A 12364-nucleotide genomic window follows, 5' to 3' on the forward strand; every position below is an offset into this window, starting at 1 on the left:
CTTCTTATGTAGTATAAGCCTTTAATGCTACAAATTATCCTGTAAGGATTGAACTGTATCCCAAATATTTTGGTATGGTGTATTTTTATTTTTGTTTATTTCAAAATATTATCTAATTTCCCTTGAGACTTCCTACGAATTATTTAGAAATATATTCTTTAATGACCTACGGATTATTTAGAAATGTATTCTTTAATTTCTAAGTGTTCAGAGATTTTCCTATTTTTTTTTATTGATCTCCAGTTTAATTGTATAGTTAGAGAATATACTTTTAATATTTTATATGTGTTAAGGTGTGATATATGATACGTGATATGGCTTATCCTGGTGAGTGTTCTTGGTGAGTGTACTTGAAAAGAATGTGCCATTATATACGTTTTGGAGTCCTCAAGTGGTTGCTCCATACATTCTGCCCAGGTTTATAACTGCATTCATTGAGAGACAGGGTGGATGGAGTATGCTTACTTCACTTTACCCAGAATTAGAGCCATGATTTCATGTTACTTTGCCAAAACCTTTGTTTACCAGTAAATATTGGATTCTGAAATATTCTGCACAAGAATATTTTCTGGTTCAAAAAACTAGGGGGGTCAAGTATATAGTGATGGAAGGAGATTCGACTTTGGGTGGTAAACACACAATGCAATATACAGATGATGTATTATTGAATTGTACACTTGAAACCTATATAATTTTATTAATCGATGTCACCCCAATACATTTAATTAAAAAAAAAAACATTTAAAAACTTTAGAAACAAGAGGGGGATTGATAATGAAATTAACTCTAATTTCTTAATAAAAGCCCCTTTTCTGTAAAATGGGCAATTAATAATTTGTCATATGTCTTTCAAATGCTTGTTTGTTATAGGTGTGCAAGACCTGCTCAAACTTTATCAGTAAGTTAAAGAAGGGAAAAAGGAGAATTTGGAGGGGATCAGGACTCAAGAAAGTGATATGCCTGCAGGGCTGACCCCACATGACCATCTAGGGTCAGTGCCTTGGTGTTAATGACCAAGTTTTCAGTGGTCAGGTCATAGCAAAGGGCATCTGTTGATGAAGAAAGAATCAGATGATAGCAGCTTCATGGTTACTGGAGGCTTATCCAGCTTGGAGCAAGACCTTACAGGGGACAAAATGCAGGCTCCTGGAAAAGAGTGCTGGCAAACATCAGGTTGAAGGCCCAAGCCCCAACCAGGCTGATGGGCTTCAAAGAGTAGCTATGGCTTGTATATGGAGCTGTATGTGAAATGAGGAAACTGAGGGTGAAATCCAGTCCTAAAGTATTGCTCGTAGAATGAAGGCTGAGTGAATGGTGAGTCAGAAAAATTATAATCCTTGAGGCAGCAAATTCAGTTTTAGCTTGTTACCTGCTGGGCCAGTGAGAGAAACCAGTTGTCAGGGCTAACTCAGAGATAAGGAGATCCCAACACTTATTAAGCCTAGAAAATGGAGACAATAGGAAGATTCATAGGCAGCGTTCTATGTTAAAGTGCTGAGCACATGTTTACGATCATCATTAACATTGTCATTGATTACATAGAACTAAGTACATATTTGAAACTTCTTGCTGGATGATGTAAGGGTCCAAGTTGATATACTGGGAAATAATAGCATTAAATATGAGAGAAGTATCAATACCTCAGAGAGAAAGTATGAACATGACCATATAATAAATAAAGTGGATAATGCAGGGAAAGATGACTGGAAATTTATTATATGTAGGTTCCAATCATCTGAAGCAAGGGCAGAGTCTGTTAAACCCCATCACAGTACTCTAAAGCTAGGTTGTAATTCAGACCATGAGAAAACGTGTTATTAGGCAGGTTCCTTTGCTTTTTAACAATTTCTCCATCTCTGAAAATACTCAGTGCCCTCTCCCTCTAAGAAACAAGAACCAAAGTGTATTACTAGTCACAATAATAAAATTCTGAGGCAGAATGCAAGACAATGTTAAATGAACCTGCCTTCTTGGAGAGATCTCAGATGAGCCAACTGCCTCCACTAACCTTGGAACCGTTAGTCTGTCAAAACAAGCCTACATAGTAAATTTTCTTTTCAGTCTGCTTTATTCTAATTCATCACAGGGCAAGACTGACCCTGGATTTGTATTTGCACTCAAGTTATCTTTAGATTAGCTTTATTTGGTGACCTGACTCCTTTCTGCCTTTGGCATAATCCAGTTACTCATGAGAATATCAATTAAGGTCCTCAATCACACTAATTAGAATGTCTGCTAAGTGTTGCTTTAGAAATGGTATTGGGGCTGAAAGTACTGTGCCCTGAATCTGCAATGAAATATCTAGTTGCACTCCACTGACAAGGTTTAATGCAAAATTATTAATTAATTTTATTAATGACTTGAATGAGAACATAGGTAGCGTGCTGAGCAAGTTTACAGATGACACAAAGCTAGGAGGATAACAATTACTGTGTTGACAGACTCAGGAGCCAAAATAATTTTAAGACAGAATTTAGTAGCAGTCCATCTAATACGTGCCTGGAAAAATGATGTCCACAAAGCGGGACTTGATGATCATATCGCTCCTCTAATTAGAAACCTTAATGGTTCCCTATTTGCTGTTTAAATTAAATTCCAAGTTAACCTGTTATTCAAGGCTTTGTTATATTGTGATCATAACACTCCCTGCTTTCCAACAAAATCTCCTATAGTTCTTTCCCTAATACCCTGTGCTTGAGCCAAACTGAATTATTTACAGACTATTTTCTATTAATGGTCCATGCTTTTCCTATCTTTGGGCATTATTTTCCACTGAGCTTCTTTCTCCCAACCACTTTCCTTATGCCTCACTTCTAAGTTTCCAGACCAGTCTTTGCTCTGTTCAAAAGCTACCTTGTGTTTAGTCTTTTTTGATTCCTTTAGCGGGATTCACCTTTTTCAGTAACACTTATCTGCTCCTCTCTGTGGTTTATCACCACTACTGGGGAGACATACCATTAGAGGAGGCCCTACATCTAACTTACCAGAGGCCCTATAGTTATATTATAATGACTTATAAACAGAAAGTGTTCAATCCATGTTTTATTGAATAAATGAATGACTGATAGGGAAAAATGTTCCCTAAGGTAATAGTATAAGAATTGGAAGGGAATGATGTTGATAAGAAAGAGACATTTCATCTCTGAGATTAATCATTTGTTTAAGATATAATAAACTCACCTGTAATTTGTGTATAGTCATGCTGAAGAAGGAAGCACAGAGTTTTTTGATAATGTGGAGTCAAGAGAGGTGACAGGTGTTGAAAACTTGTATTGTCCTTTAAAGTGACCACACACTCTGGATCACTTGGACAGTACCAGTTTATACATTTTGTTTCAGCATAGCACTCTTAAAAGTGTCCCATGTTAAATGCTGTTATATGGTCACCCTATTTATCAAATACTTCTTTGACATTTTTAGACTGGTGGGTCCTTGTGCTTGTGAAACTTGTGGCATAGGCTAATGTATGGCATAATAGACTTGTAGTTAGCCAGACGTGTGTATAAATTCCATCTTTGTCACTTACTAGAAATATAATCTGGACAAGTTTCCAAGACCTCTGTGAGCACCCTTATATATGGCTGTTGTGTTCAGAACAGAAATTGGAGATCTTGAATATGGAAATTCTCAGTAATGTCCAAGTTTCAGTATTTATAACCCTACAGAGGTTTTATTAGGGTCCAGATATGTCTAGGGTAGTAGAGAAAGAAATATTTCAGAGTTGTTAAATCTCCAGCCTTCTGCATTAAAGATCACACAACCAAATATAAGGGCATGGCTCTTGCTAGTTGGCTGTTTCACCTGGTTATCAATAGAAAGGCAAAAGATCACAGAAATTGGATTCTAGCCTCATCATTTGTCTTTTTCAGTGAGAAGAGTGGGCACAACAGGGCATGAAGTTTATATATTTCCCTTTTACTATAAATTTAGAGTTCCAACCAAGTCTGAATTTAGGACTTCTAGATTTTTTATTCATTACAAAGAAGGAAAAAGTGCCTGTATTATAAAATATTTCCAATTGGGAATAGATCAAGGGATTGCGAAGAACGATCAGATCAAATTTATCTGCTAGAAATATGACTCTGATGAAAAAAAAATCCAGAGAGTATTTTTCAAGTAGGCATTTATATTTCAGTGATTAAGAAACAATTCTAGAGCCAGGCTGTTGGAGTTTGATCATTACTCTACCACTTTCTACCCAAAAGGTCTTGGTTATGTTATTTAAACTTCTCAGTTTCCTTATATGTAAATAGGGATTTAAAAAAAAAAAAGCCTGTCTTATTGGTTGGTTCTGACAATTAAATTTGTTAATATTGTAAAATTCTTAGAATACTTTCTAGCCAATAGCCAGCATGCTTATGCACTAAATATTATTTAAGCACTTGAGGGTAATAAGTACTCTCCCTTATCTTTGTGTTTAGGTTGAAAAGATGAGACTTTTGTGGTGTGTAATGAGTCTCTCCTTCTATGGGATCCTGCAAAGTGACACTTCAGGTAAGTGAATGGCTTTTGACAATCTATTGAAATCCAAGTCATGCGTAGGGTAATATCTCAAGTCTTTCGGAAAATGAGTTAATGTTGTTTATTTTTATTGTCTTCTGTGGTAGTACAGAATCATAGATTTGACAGAATTATAGAATGTTGATAATGGGAGGAACCACTGACATCTCTAGTCGTTATGGGACACAGTGCACTTAGGGCAGTGGTCTGAATGTGCATTAATATAGAAATTTTCTATCACTTTCACATTTAAGCCAACTAGAATCCTGCTTCTTTTCCTTGCTTCAGGTCCTGTGAGAAAATAAATGACAGTGATGGTAGCAGCACTCTGTTTTCTAAACCTGAGCCAGTGGTGGAGAGGCCTTGGTGGTAACAGTCCATTGAGACCTTATCAAAACAAATAAATAATGATGAGTTTCCATCTCACTGCTTCTAGATAGGAAATATAGGACCTGTCATTAAGTTCATTCTTTCTTTGGTTCATAAGAGGACCCAGCCAAAGCCTTCATTGGATTTGAATAACCAAACTCAATGCTCATGAATCTGGATCACATGAAATCTGAGTTACAAGGGACTTGAAAATCCACTTTTTTCAGGTCTCCTCCCATCTCCAGAATTACTGTTGAGAACCATTTCATGGTACCTCTAAGCAGTTATTACCTGATTGCAGCCCATTATGTCTTTGGACTGACCAAATTCTTAGAAAGCTTTTAGTACATATAAGTGAAATTTGTCTCCTTGTCATTTCCATACATTTCTTTGGTTCAACTGCTTGATTTAAATAGAAATACATAATCCAGTCATTTTCAATTTTAATGCAAGGAACCACTATCTTTTTTTTTAAATTTAAAAAAAGCTTTCCACAGATAATTCCCTGAAGATCATGGGCTATACTTTGATTATCATTGAGTTATATCCTCTATGTGAGAGGCCTTCAGAAATGTTAAAACAGTAATCATATAACCATGACCATGTTCTCTAACATATGCCGTCATCTATTCTTTACATGGCATGAATTCGAGCCCTTTCACCATCGTGCTCACATTTTCTTGGTGTGTTTCAGTTTTGCTATGCTTCTTAAAGCATTTTATTAGAAACCAAAAATAGCACTAAAGGAGGAGTATAACTAGGATGGAGTCAACTCAAAGCTGAGAGAAGTAGATAACTTCCAATCTTATTGGCCCTGGGATCTTCACAGAGGAAAACATTTATTATAACCAGGGTTGATACTCAGCTGGGGTACACTATAATACGGTCCACTGGCTGTTTATACAAGCATCTGTCCTGTTTAGCTGAATGTCCCATTTCACTGATCAGTGCCACGATACCTTGATTTTTAAATATGTGAAATAATAATTGACACATAGACACAAAATAGGTGTTCTCTCCCTCTCTCTCTGTCTGTCTCTCTCTGTTCTCTCTTCTCTCTCTCTCTCCTCTCTCTCTTCTCTCTCTCACATACACACATATGTTCTTTCACACCCATTTTTGGGCCAGATTGGCCAACTGGCCAGTTTTATAATGGATTCATACCAGTAATTCATCAGTGTGATTTTATGTGTTGCCTCACGTTGAAGGAAAAGGGGAGAGGTGAGTGCGTTACTCTTGTTGAGAGAATTGCGAAGTCTCAGAAGGTAGTGGGTGCTGGTGCTTTCTCAGCAGTCCTGGCAGTGTTGCTTATCCTAATGACCTTTACTGTAATCTATCCAAGGAGCACCCCCCACTCCTAATTCTGTTGGAAAGTGAGCTTTCTACCCAGAAACTGTGACTCATAACTCTGCTGGGGAAGCTGACTTCTTGAATAAGATAAGTTCTCATACCAGCCCCATTGAGTCACTACAGGAGGAGGAAACATGTTGTAATCCCCTCAGCCCATCTGGCACATATTCATTCACTTCCTTATGAAAAGGTGTATTGTGTCTGTGTCAGTGATGTACTTCCTAGTTGGAGGGAAAGGAACAAAAAGGAAGTGTTGTTGATAAGAATAAAAGGGCAACTGGCTCTGGGCTACTAGGGGAAAAAAGGGATCATGGCACATGCTGAGAGACCAACCAACCTTTCATGCATCAAGGTACCGCCTCTTACTATGATGTAGATGCTGGCAGTCTTGTTGGTCTTTCATGAAGCTCTTCCTGTGCTTCAGGTTCCCATCTTAATGGAATCACAAAATTGATGTGAGGAACAAAAGAGAAATAGCCTGAAAACCCCACAGCACTGTAAATATATATGACATTAGTAAAAGTTTTGTCTTGTTTTTCTCGGCCCTTCCATGTGGCACCTCCTCTTCAGAGAAGCCCTAAATTTAAAAAAGGAGCTCTAACAACATAAGAACTTTCCTTCCATGCAGTGTGTTTCAAATGCCGTGAATTGGACATCAAGCCACACAATTCTGACTTCAGAAAGTAGTCTTTCTGGAAGGCAGCTCTTCTAACCACTATACCACCAATGCCAGAACATAGTCTTTCTGGTAGCAGTACTGTGATTTCCTTATTTGCTCAGGAATTTGGAGTGTGATTTTCATCTCAGGTGGTGATAAAAGCCAATAATCAAAAGCAAGCATCTACTTTCTTTTAAGGAACTAAAGCTTGGATAATTACAATAGCGATAATATAATTATAATGTGTTAGTTATAATGGTAATAATAAAGCTCTCTTTTCTGAAAAATCACTTTACATTTCACATATTTTATGTCATTTGACTCTCACACCCAGACCGTAGAGTAGTCAGACTGTTATAACTCCCTTTTTTTAGATAAGAAAAAAAGAATCAAAGTGGTTAAGTGAATTAGCCAAAGTCCCACAGCTAATACTTAGCATAACTGTGACTTCAACTAGTTCCTCAGTTCCCAAGATGCATGCTGTTTTTACTAAATATACTCTCTCTTGGACTCTACTAGAATATATACAATTTAGAAAGAAGATTAAGATTAATTCTAGGGGTCACAAGTTTTGCCGTTAAAGAAACACTCAGTAATAGATTTCTGTGCTTTTTAGATAAGGAGTATCTTTGCGTCCCCCCCTCCCAATATATTATTTTTTAAGAGAAAAATCACTGTAATGTAAGCTCAAAACGCAATATTCCAATTTTTTGCTTGTTATTGTATTAAACATTTCCAACACTAAACCCAAAGAAATTCTCCTTTGCAAGAATTCCAAAAGCAAACTTCGACTCATCACACATTTCTCTTTTGGTGTTTTATTGGCAGCGTGTTAGAAAGCCAAACCGTTAAAGCTGCCTTTAGAACAGGAATAAATATTGGAACTTGTGATTTCCAAGTTGGAGAGTGAGAATAGCACCATATATAATATGGTGAATTTAAAAAATATTGCCATATCAAAATTATTTGCTACACAGAGCACTTAAGGATGAGAGCAATGTATTTTCTTCTCCAAATGCATACACACACAGATCAGTGAATACAGCTTTCTTTTTTAAAGTCAACAGACAGTTGACTATGCACTAGGTGTAGGGCTGGATTTCACACACATTATCATTAACTTTACAGAAAACACTGTAGGGAGGCGTGGGAGCTAGAGATTCTTACACTGGTTTTGTAGATTAGGAAAGGAAGAGCCAGGGGAGTGGCCTAAGCTAACAGTACTCATGGTGGCATGGCTGATAGAGCTGGGATTTGAAGGCTACCCTTGACTCCAGAATCAGAGCTCTTTCCTTTAGAACACATTTTCTTTAGTTCCTTTAGGACTTGTTCTGCTAATGGAGGTAAATTCCTCTGATTTCTTTTCCATTTTTTTGTAAGAAATTTGCAGAGGGTGGAAATAATCTTTTGGCTTATTGAGAGTGAATAATAGTAAATAAATAATAACCAAAAACACTGTATTTTACCAGGAAATAAGAAACATTGGGTTAAGTTATGACTGTTTCACTTTGTGAGTTGTGTAATGACGTAAAAGAAGTCATCTAATCACTCTGTGTCACTTTGTCCTTGCCTATAAACCAAACCAACCAACCAACAAATGAAAGCAAAGCCCCAACCAATTCTGCCTTCTTGTGTTTTTATTAATGAACATTATGGATATTATTAGACCTCATGGACATACATCACCTATGCTCTTCCTATTTAATTAAGTAATTTCTGATGACAAGTATTTCATACAGTGATTTCACTTCATTCTAAAGATCAGATGTTTGACCATTTTATAGTATAGAATCCAGGGTAAATAGGGAAGGTTCTTACTGTATGCATCTTACATTAAAATCTGAGAGAAAGAAGAGAAGGTTACTAGCCTATAGAGAGGTACTAGAGAAGACTTCTCAATCAAAGATCAGTTGCTCTATGGAAGAGAAAATGCATCTCTTATTTGGGAGCAGAATAGTGAGGTGTGACTGAAGGGACAATGCGAAGGCAATTTAGGAGCCAAACTGGAAAGGCAGGCTGGGAACAGACTACAGAGGACAGGAATCCCTACAGAGAAAGAGAATATTTGTGTTTAACATATTTTAGATATAGTTGGCTAGTTCTTTCTTCTTTTTTTAAATTTTGTCTTACTTTTATAAGGACATGTAATATTTTTAATGCAATGTAATGGTTCTCTTAGCTTTTATCAGGATTCAATTTGTTGCCAGGCCCAGTGGCCTCATGTTATTGAATGTGATTTTTGAAAAACTATATTTAGATGTACTTGTGACATTCAGTCCTGTCTCTGTTGCTCATGGCTGGTCATCCTGAACACCCTTCGTTTCTATGCAATTTAGTTCAAACATTTGAAGAATGTCTGAAGAATATAGTTTCATTTTATTCTTAGACCTAAAGGTCATTGGGATTATAACATTTCACCCTGTTGTCCTTTAAATGCTGCCACTTGGGAGCACGCAGCTTCACTTTTTTTTTTTTGTTTTGTTTTGTTTTTGAGCTGCATTTGTATTTTGAAACACACTGATGTTCATTTTTAAGTTACTTATACTTCCCAAGGGTGTGTATTCTGTAGCCTGATTGAGGAGAGATCTGAGTATCACAGTTTATTGGCCTGATGCTGACTTTGCAAATATAAACTCTTCACAACAGTTTCTTGTTATCATGGTCATAATTCTATGTTTAGAAAAATGGTCTCATTTATACTTCACATGGCGGTGTTAAGAGAAACCACTAATTTTGCAGGGAATATATGTATATAGTATATAGTATATATACATATAGTATATGTGTACATGTATATAGTTTAGGTGACAATGTCTGGTTTATAGGAATTTACTCTGCTCTTAAAATTACCTTTATCTCTGCATTTTCCCCCAAACATTTGTTTCTGCATTACTGAGATGAGTTTTATAGAACCAGATCACTATTTCGATTATCAGTGACTCACTCCAAGCCAGTTATCACCCATTTTCATTCCACTGGTTTTAATTTTTTTCTATTTAGCTAATTAACTTCTTTAGAAAATAAAATACATATCTACCCTCAACATAAAATGCAATGATTGCTTTATTTTAAAATCCACTGAGAGCTGCTACTCATTTATTTTTGAAGGACAGATTGAAAATGAATACATTTTAAAAATAATCTGGAAACATCAGTCAGCAACTTCAAGTACCTGCCATCCAGACCTATAAAAGCTGAGATACAGAATTGCCTTCTTTCGTCTTTACCTGTTTTAGAGGCAGTAGAAACAATGAAAATATAAGATGGCCGAGAAAATGAGAGAAAAGAGATAAAATAATCACACACTCAACAATCTAGACTTGGCCGAGTTCTGCTGTTTTCATGAATTTCTTTTCTCCTGCCATCGGAATCAAATCTCTTGGTATAGCTGTACATTATTGGGAAATAAATATCACTTTCCTACAGTGTCTGTAAGGTCTGAAATAATAGTTTAAGTCTCTTTGCCCATCAATCCATTGTTTTTTTTTTTTTTCCTTCCAAGATACTTTCATCTTTTTTGAAGTGCTTCTTGAGGTAGGCAGGAGTGTGCATTTTTATATGTATACCAAGATACTGATGTTTGCATTTTTCCATTAATTTATATGTCAGAATATTTTTTTCCCTTTAAATTTTGGCCTTGCCATACCAGTGAGAGGGACCAAGTGAAGAGTATTTGCCAATTATCACTTCCTCACCGGTAACTGTAGGGTCTACACCACAAATATAGTTACTCAAGAGGAACAAAACAGAAAGAGAGCACATCCATTAGTCACTAGTGGTCTTTCTACATAAATATAGCTCTTTATTAATGTAATATCCTGGGTTTTATTTGAGTCCTAATTACTTAAACTTACAGTAGAACTGTAGTTGAAATATAAGACTCTATTATTGTTAAAGCAAACACAGATAGATATACAAATTGTTGTTTCCAGGTAGATTTCAATTATTATTACCCATTATTTACTTACTATAGCTTTGCCTTTTTTTCTTTGAGGAGAAACTTTTAATCGTTCACAATAGACTCATTGGCTATTTAAACACATTGTACCTAATAGTTAAATTGATACACCCAAGTTAACTGTTCTTTAGATCCTTTGGGAGTTCAGAATGCCCCCAAAGTTGCCTAATGAACTAATTTTTTCTTTTCAGGGAGAAAGCATTTATTTTATCTTTATATTTTCTAATTTTCTTTGGACCTTTTGATCTGTCTGGTTCCCTAGGGAAAATTGTATTTCTCTTATGGGAGACTTTTTAACATCCACAGCTCGATTCTAAATTCCTCTTTATCACTTTTTTACTGACCACTCAAGGTAAAAGGAAAATGAAAAAGGAGCAGAGATGTGGAGAAAAGAGGGCAGGAAGGGAAGAGAGGATGAGAGAGAAGAGTTAGAGATAGAAATAGAAAAAGAGAGATAACAGAGAAAGAGATACAGAGTGTCTTTTCACAGAGGGACTTGCTGAATTTGATGCAAACCCAGGTATTTATTGTTTCAGATCATAAAAGAACATTTTTAGTACCATACTTAAATATTCCCCCATTTTTCCTGAACTTTCCATTGGGTGGTATCCTTTTTCAACAATTCATTTTTTTTCTTTTTTTTTTTTTCTTTTTGACATTTTGACTTTTCCCCTTCTTCCTAGTATATTAAAATGATGGGAACAAATACAAGCTTTAAATATCTTAGAGCAGCGGTCCCCAAACTTATTGGCACCAGGAACCAGTGCTCCTATAATAATCCAGAGCCTGATGATTTCAGGTGGTGCTGAGGTGGTGATGCTAGCACTGGGGAGTGGCTGCAAATACAGATGAAGCTTTGCTTGCTTGCCCACCACTCACCTCCTGCTGTGCATTCCGGATTACTAACAGGCCATGGACTGTTACTGGTCCACTGCCAGGAGGCTGGAGACCCTACTTTTAAAGGTTTCCTTACATCTAGTGCACCTCCAGCTGTGAGAGTCATCAGCATATCGAGGGATATGCTTTGTCAACTAGGATACTTGTATTCTGAAGGAAGTGTAAGGCAGAGATTGTGGAGACATAGAGCTGTGCGTGGCCTTCATAATAATGAAGGAAGAGGAGATAGCAGGCAAGAATATAAAACTCTGGCTCCCCTTTTACACCTTGCATTCATAAGGTCTAAGGCAGAAATCATCTGCTGTTGTTGCAGTTAACACTGAGCTGTGAAACACCTTTCCTGGTAGCAACGTATTGCTCGAAGTTCAGTAGAAACCCAGTTTATATGCAGACCTAGGAGGAGGGTGTAGCTTTGTCTAGAGAAAAATTGAAATCATGGACATTGTGAACAGAGCAATTAGTAAATGTAAGCGTTGGAGGAGTTCCTCCCATTGCATGAAATAATCTTAGTGAGATATACTAAAGCGGGGTTTCAGGAAGAAAGTGAAGGAAGGCAAGGTCTTTTTTCCTGGTTGCTTTGTTAGAGCCAGACCTTAGTTATCTCACCTTTATTGCTCTAAATATCCTGTTAT

At 36.6% G+C, this 12364-nt stretch overlaps 1 protein-coding gene across 6 annotated transcripts in view; it reads left to right on the plus strand.

The window, feature by feature from the left end:
- IL1RAP (interleukin 1 receptor accessory protein) overlaps positions 1-12364 on the plus strand; it is a 121151-nt gene that overhangs the window by 38255 nt on the left and 70532 nt on the right. For all 6 annotated transcript variants that reach the window (XM_039850878.1, XM_039850880.1, XM_039850881.1 and 3 more), the window contains one exon: positions 4422-4494. In XM_039850878.1, coding sequence (XP_039706812.1) covers positions 4431-4494 — 64 coding nt within the window. In that variant the 5' untranslated portion in view covers positions 4422-4430. The remainder of the gene's footprint in view (positions 1-4421; positions 4495-12364) is intronic.

Source organism: Pteropus medius, unplaced genomic scaffold, assembly GCF_902729225.1.
Source record: "Pteropus medius unplaced genomic scaffold, Ma_sr-lr_union100, whole genome shotgun sequence".
NCBI classification, from domain to species: domain Eukaryota; kingdom Metazoa; phylum Chordata; class Mammalia; order Chiroptera; family Pteropodidae; genus Pteropus; species Pteropus medius.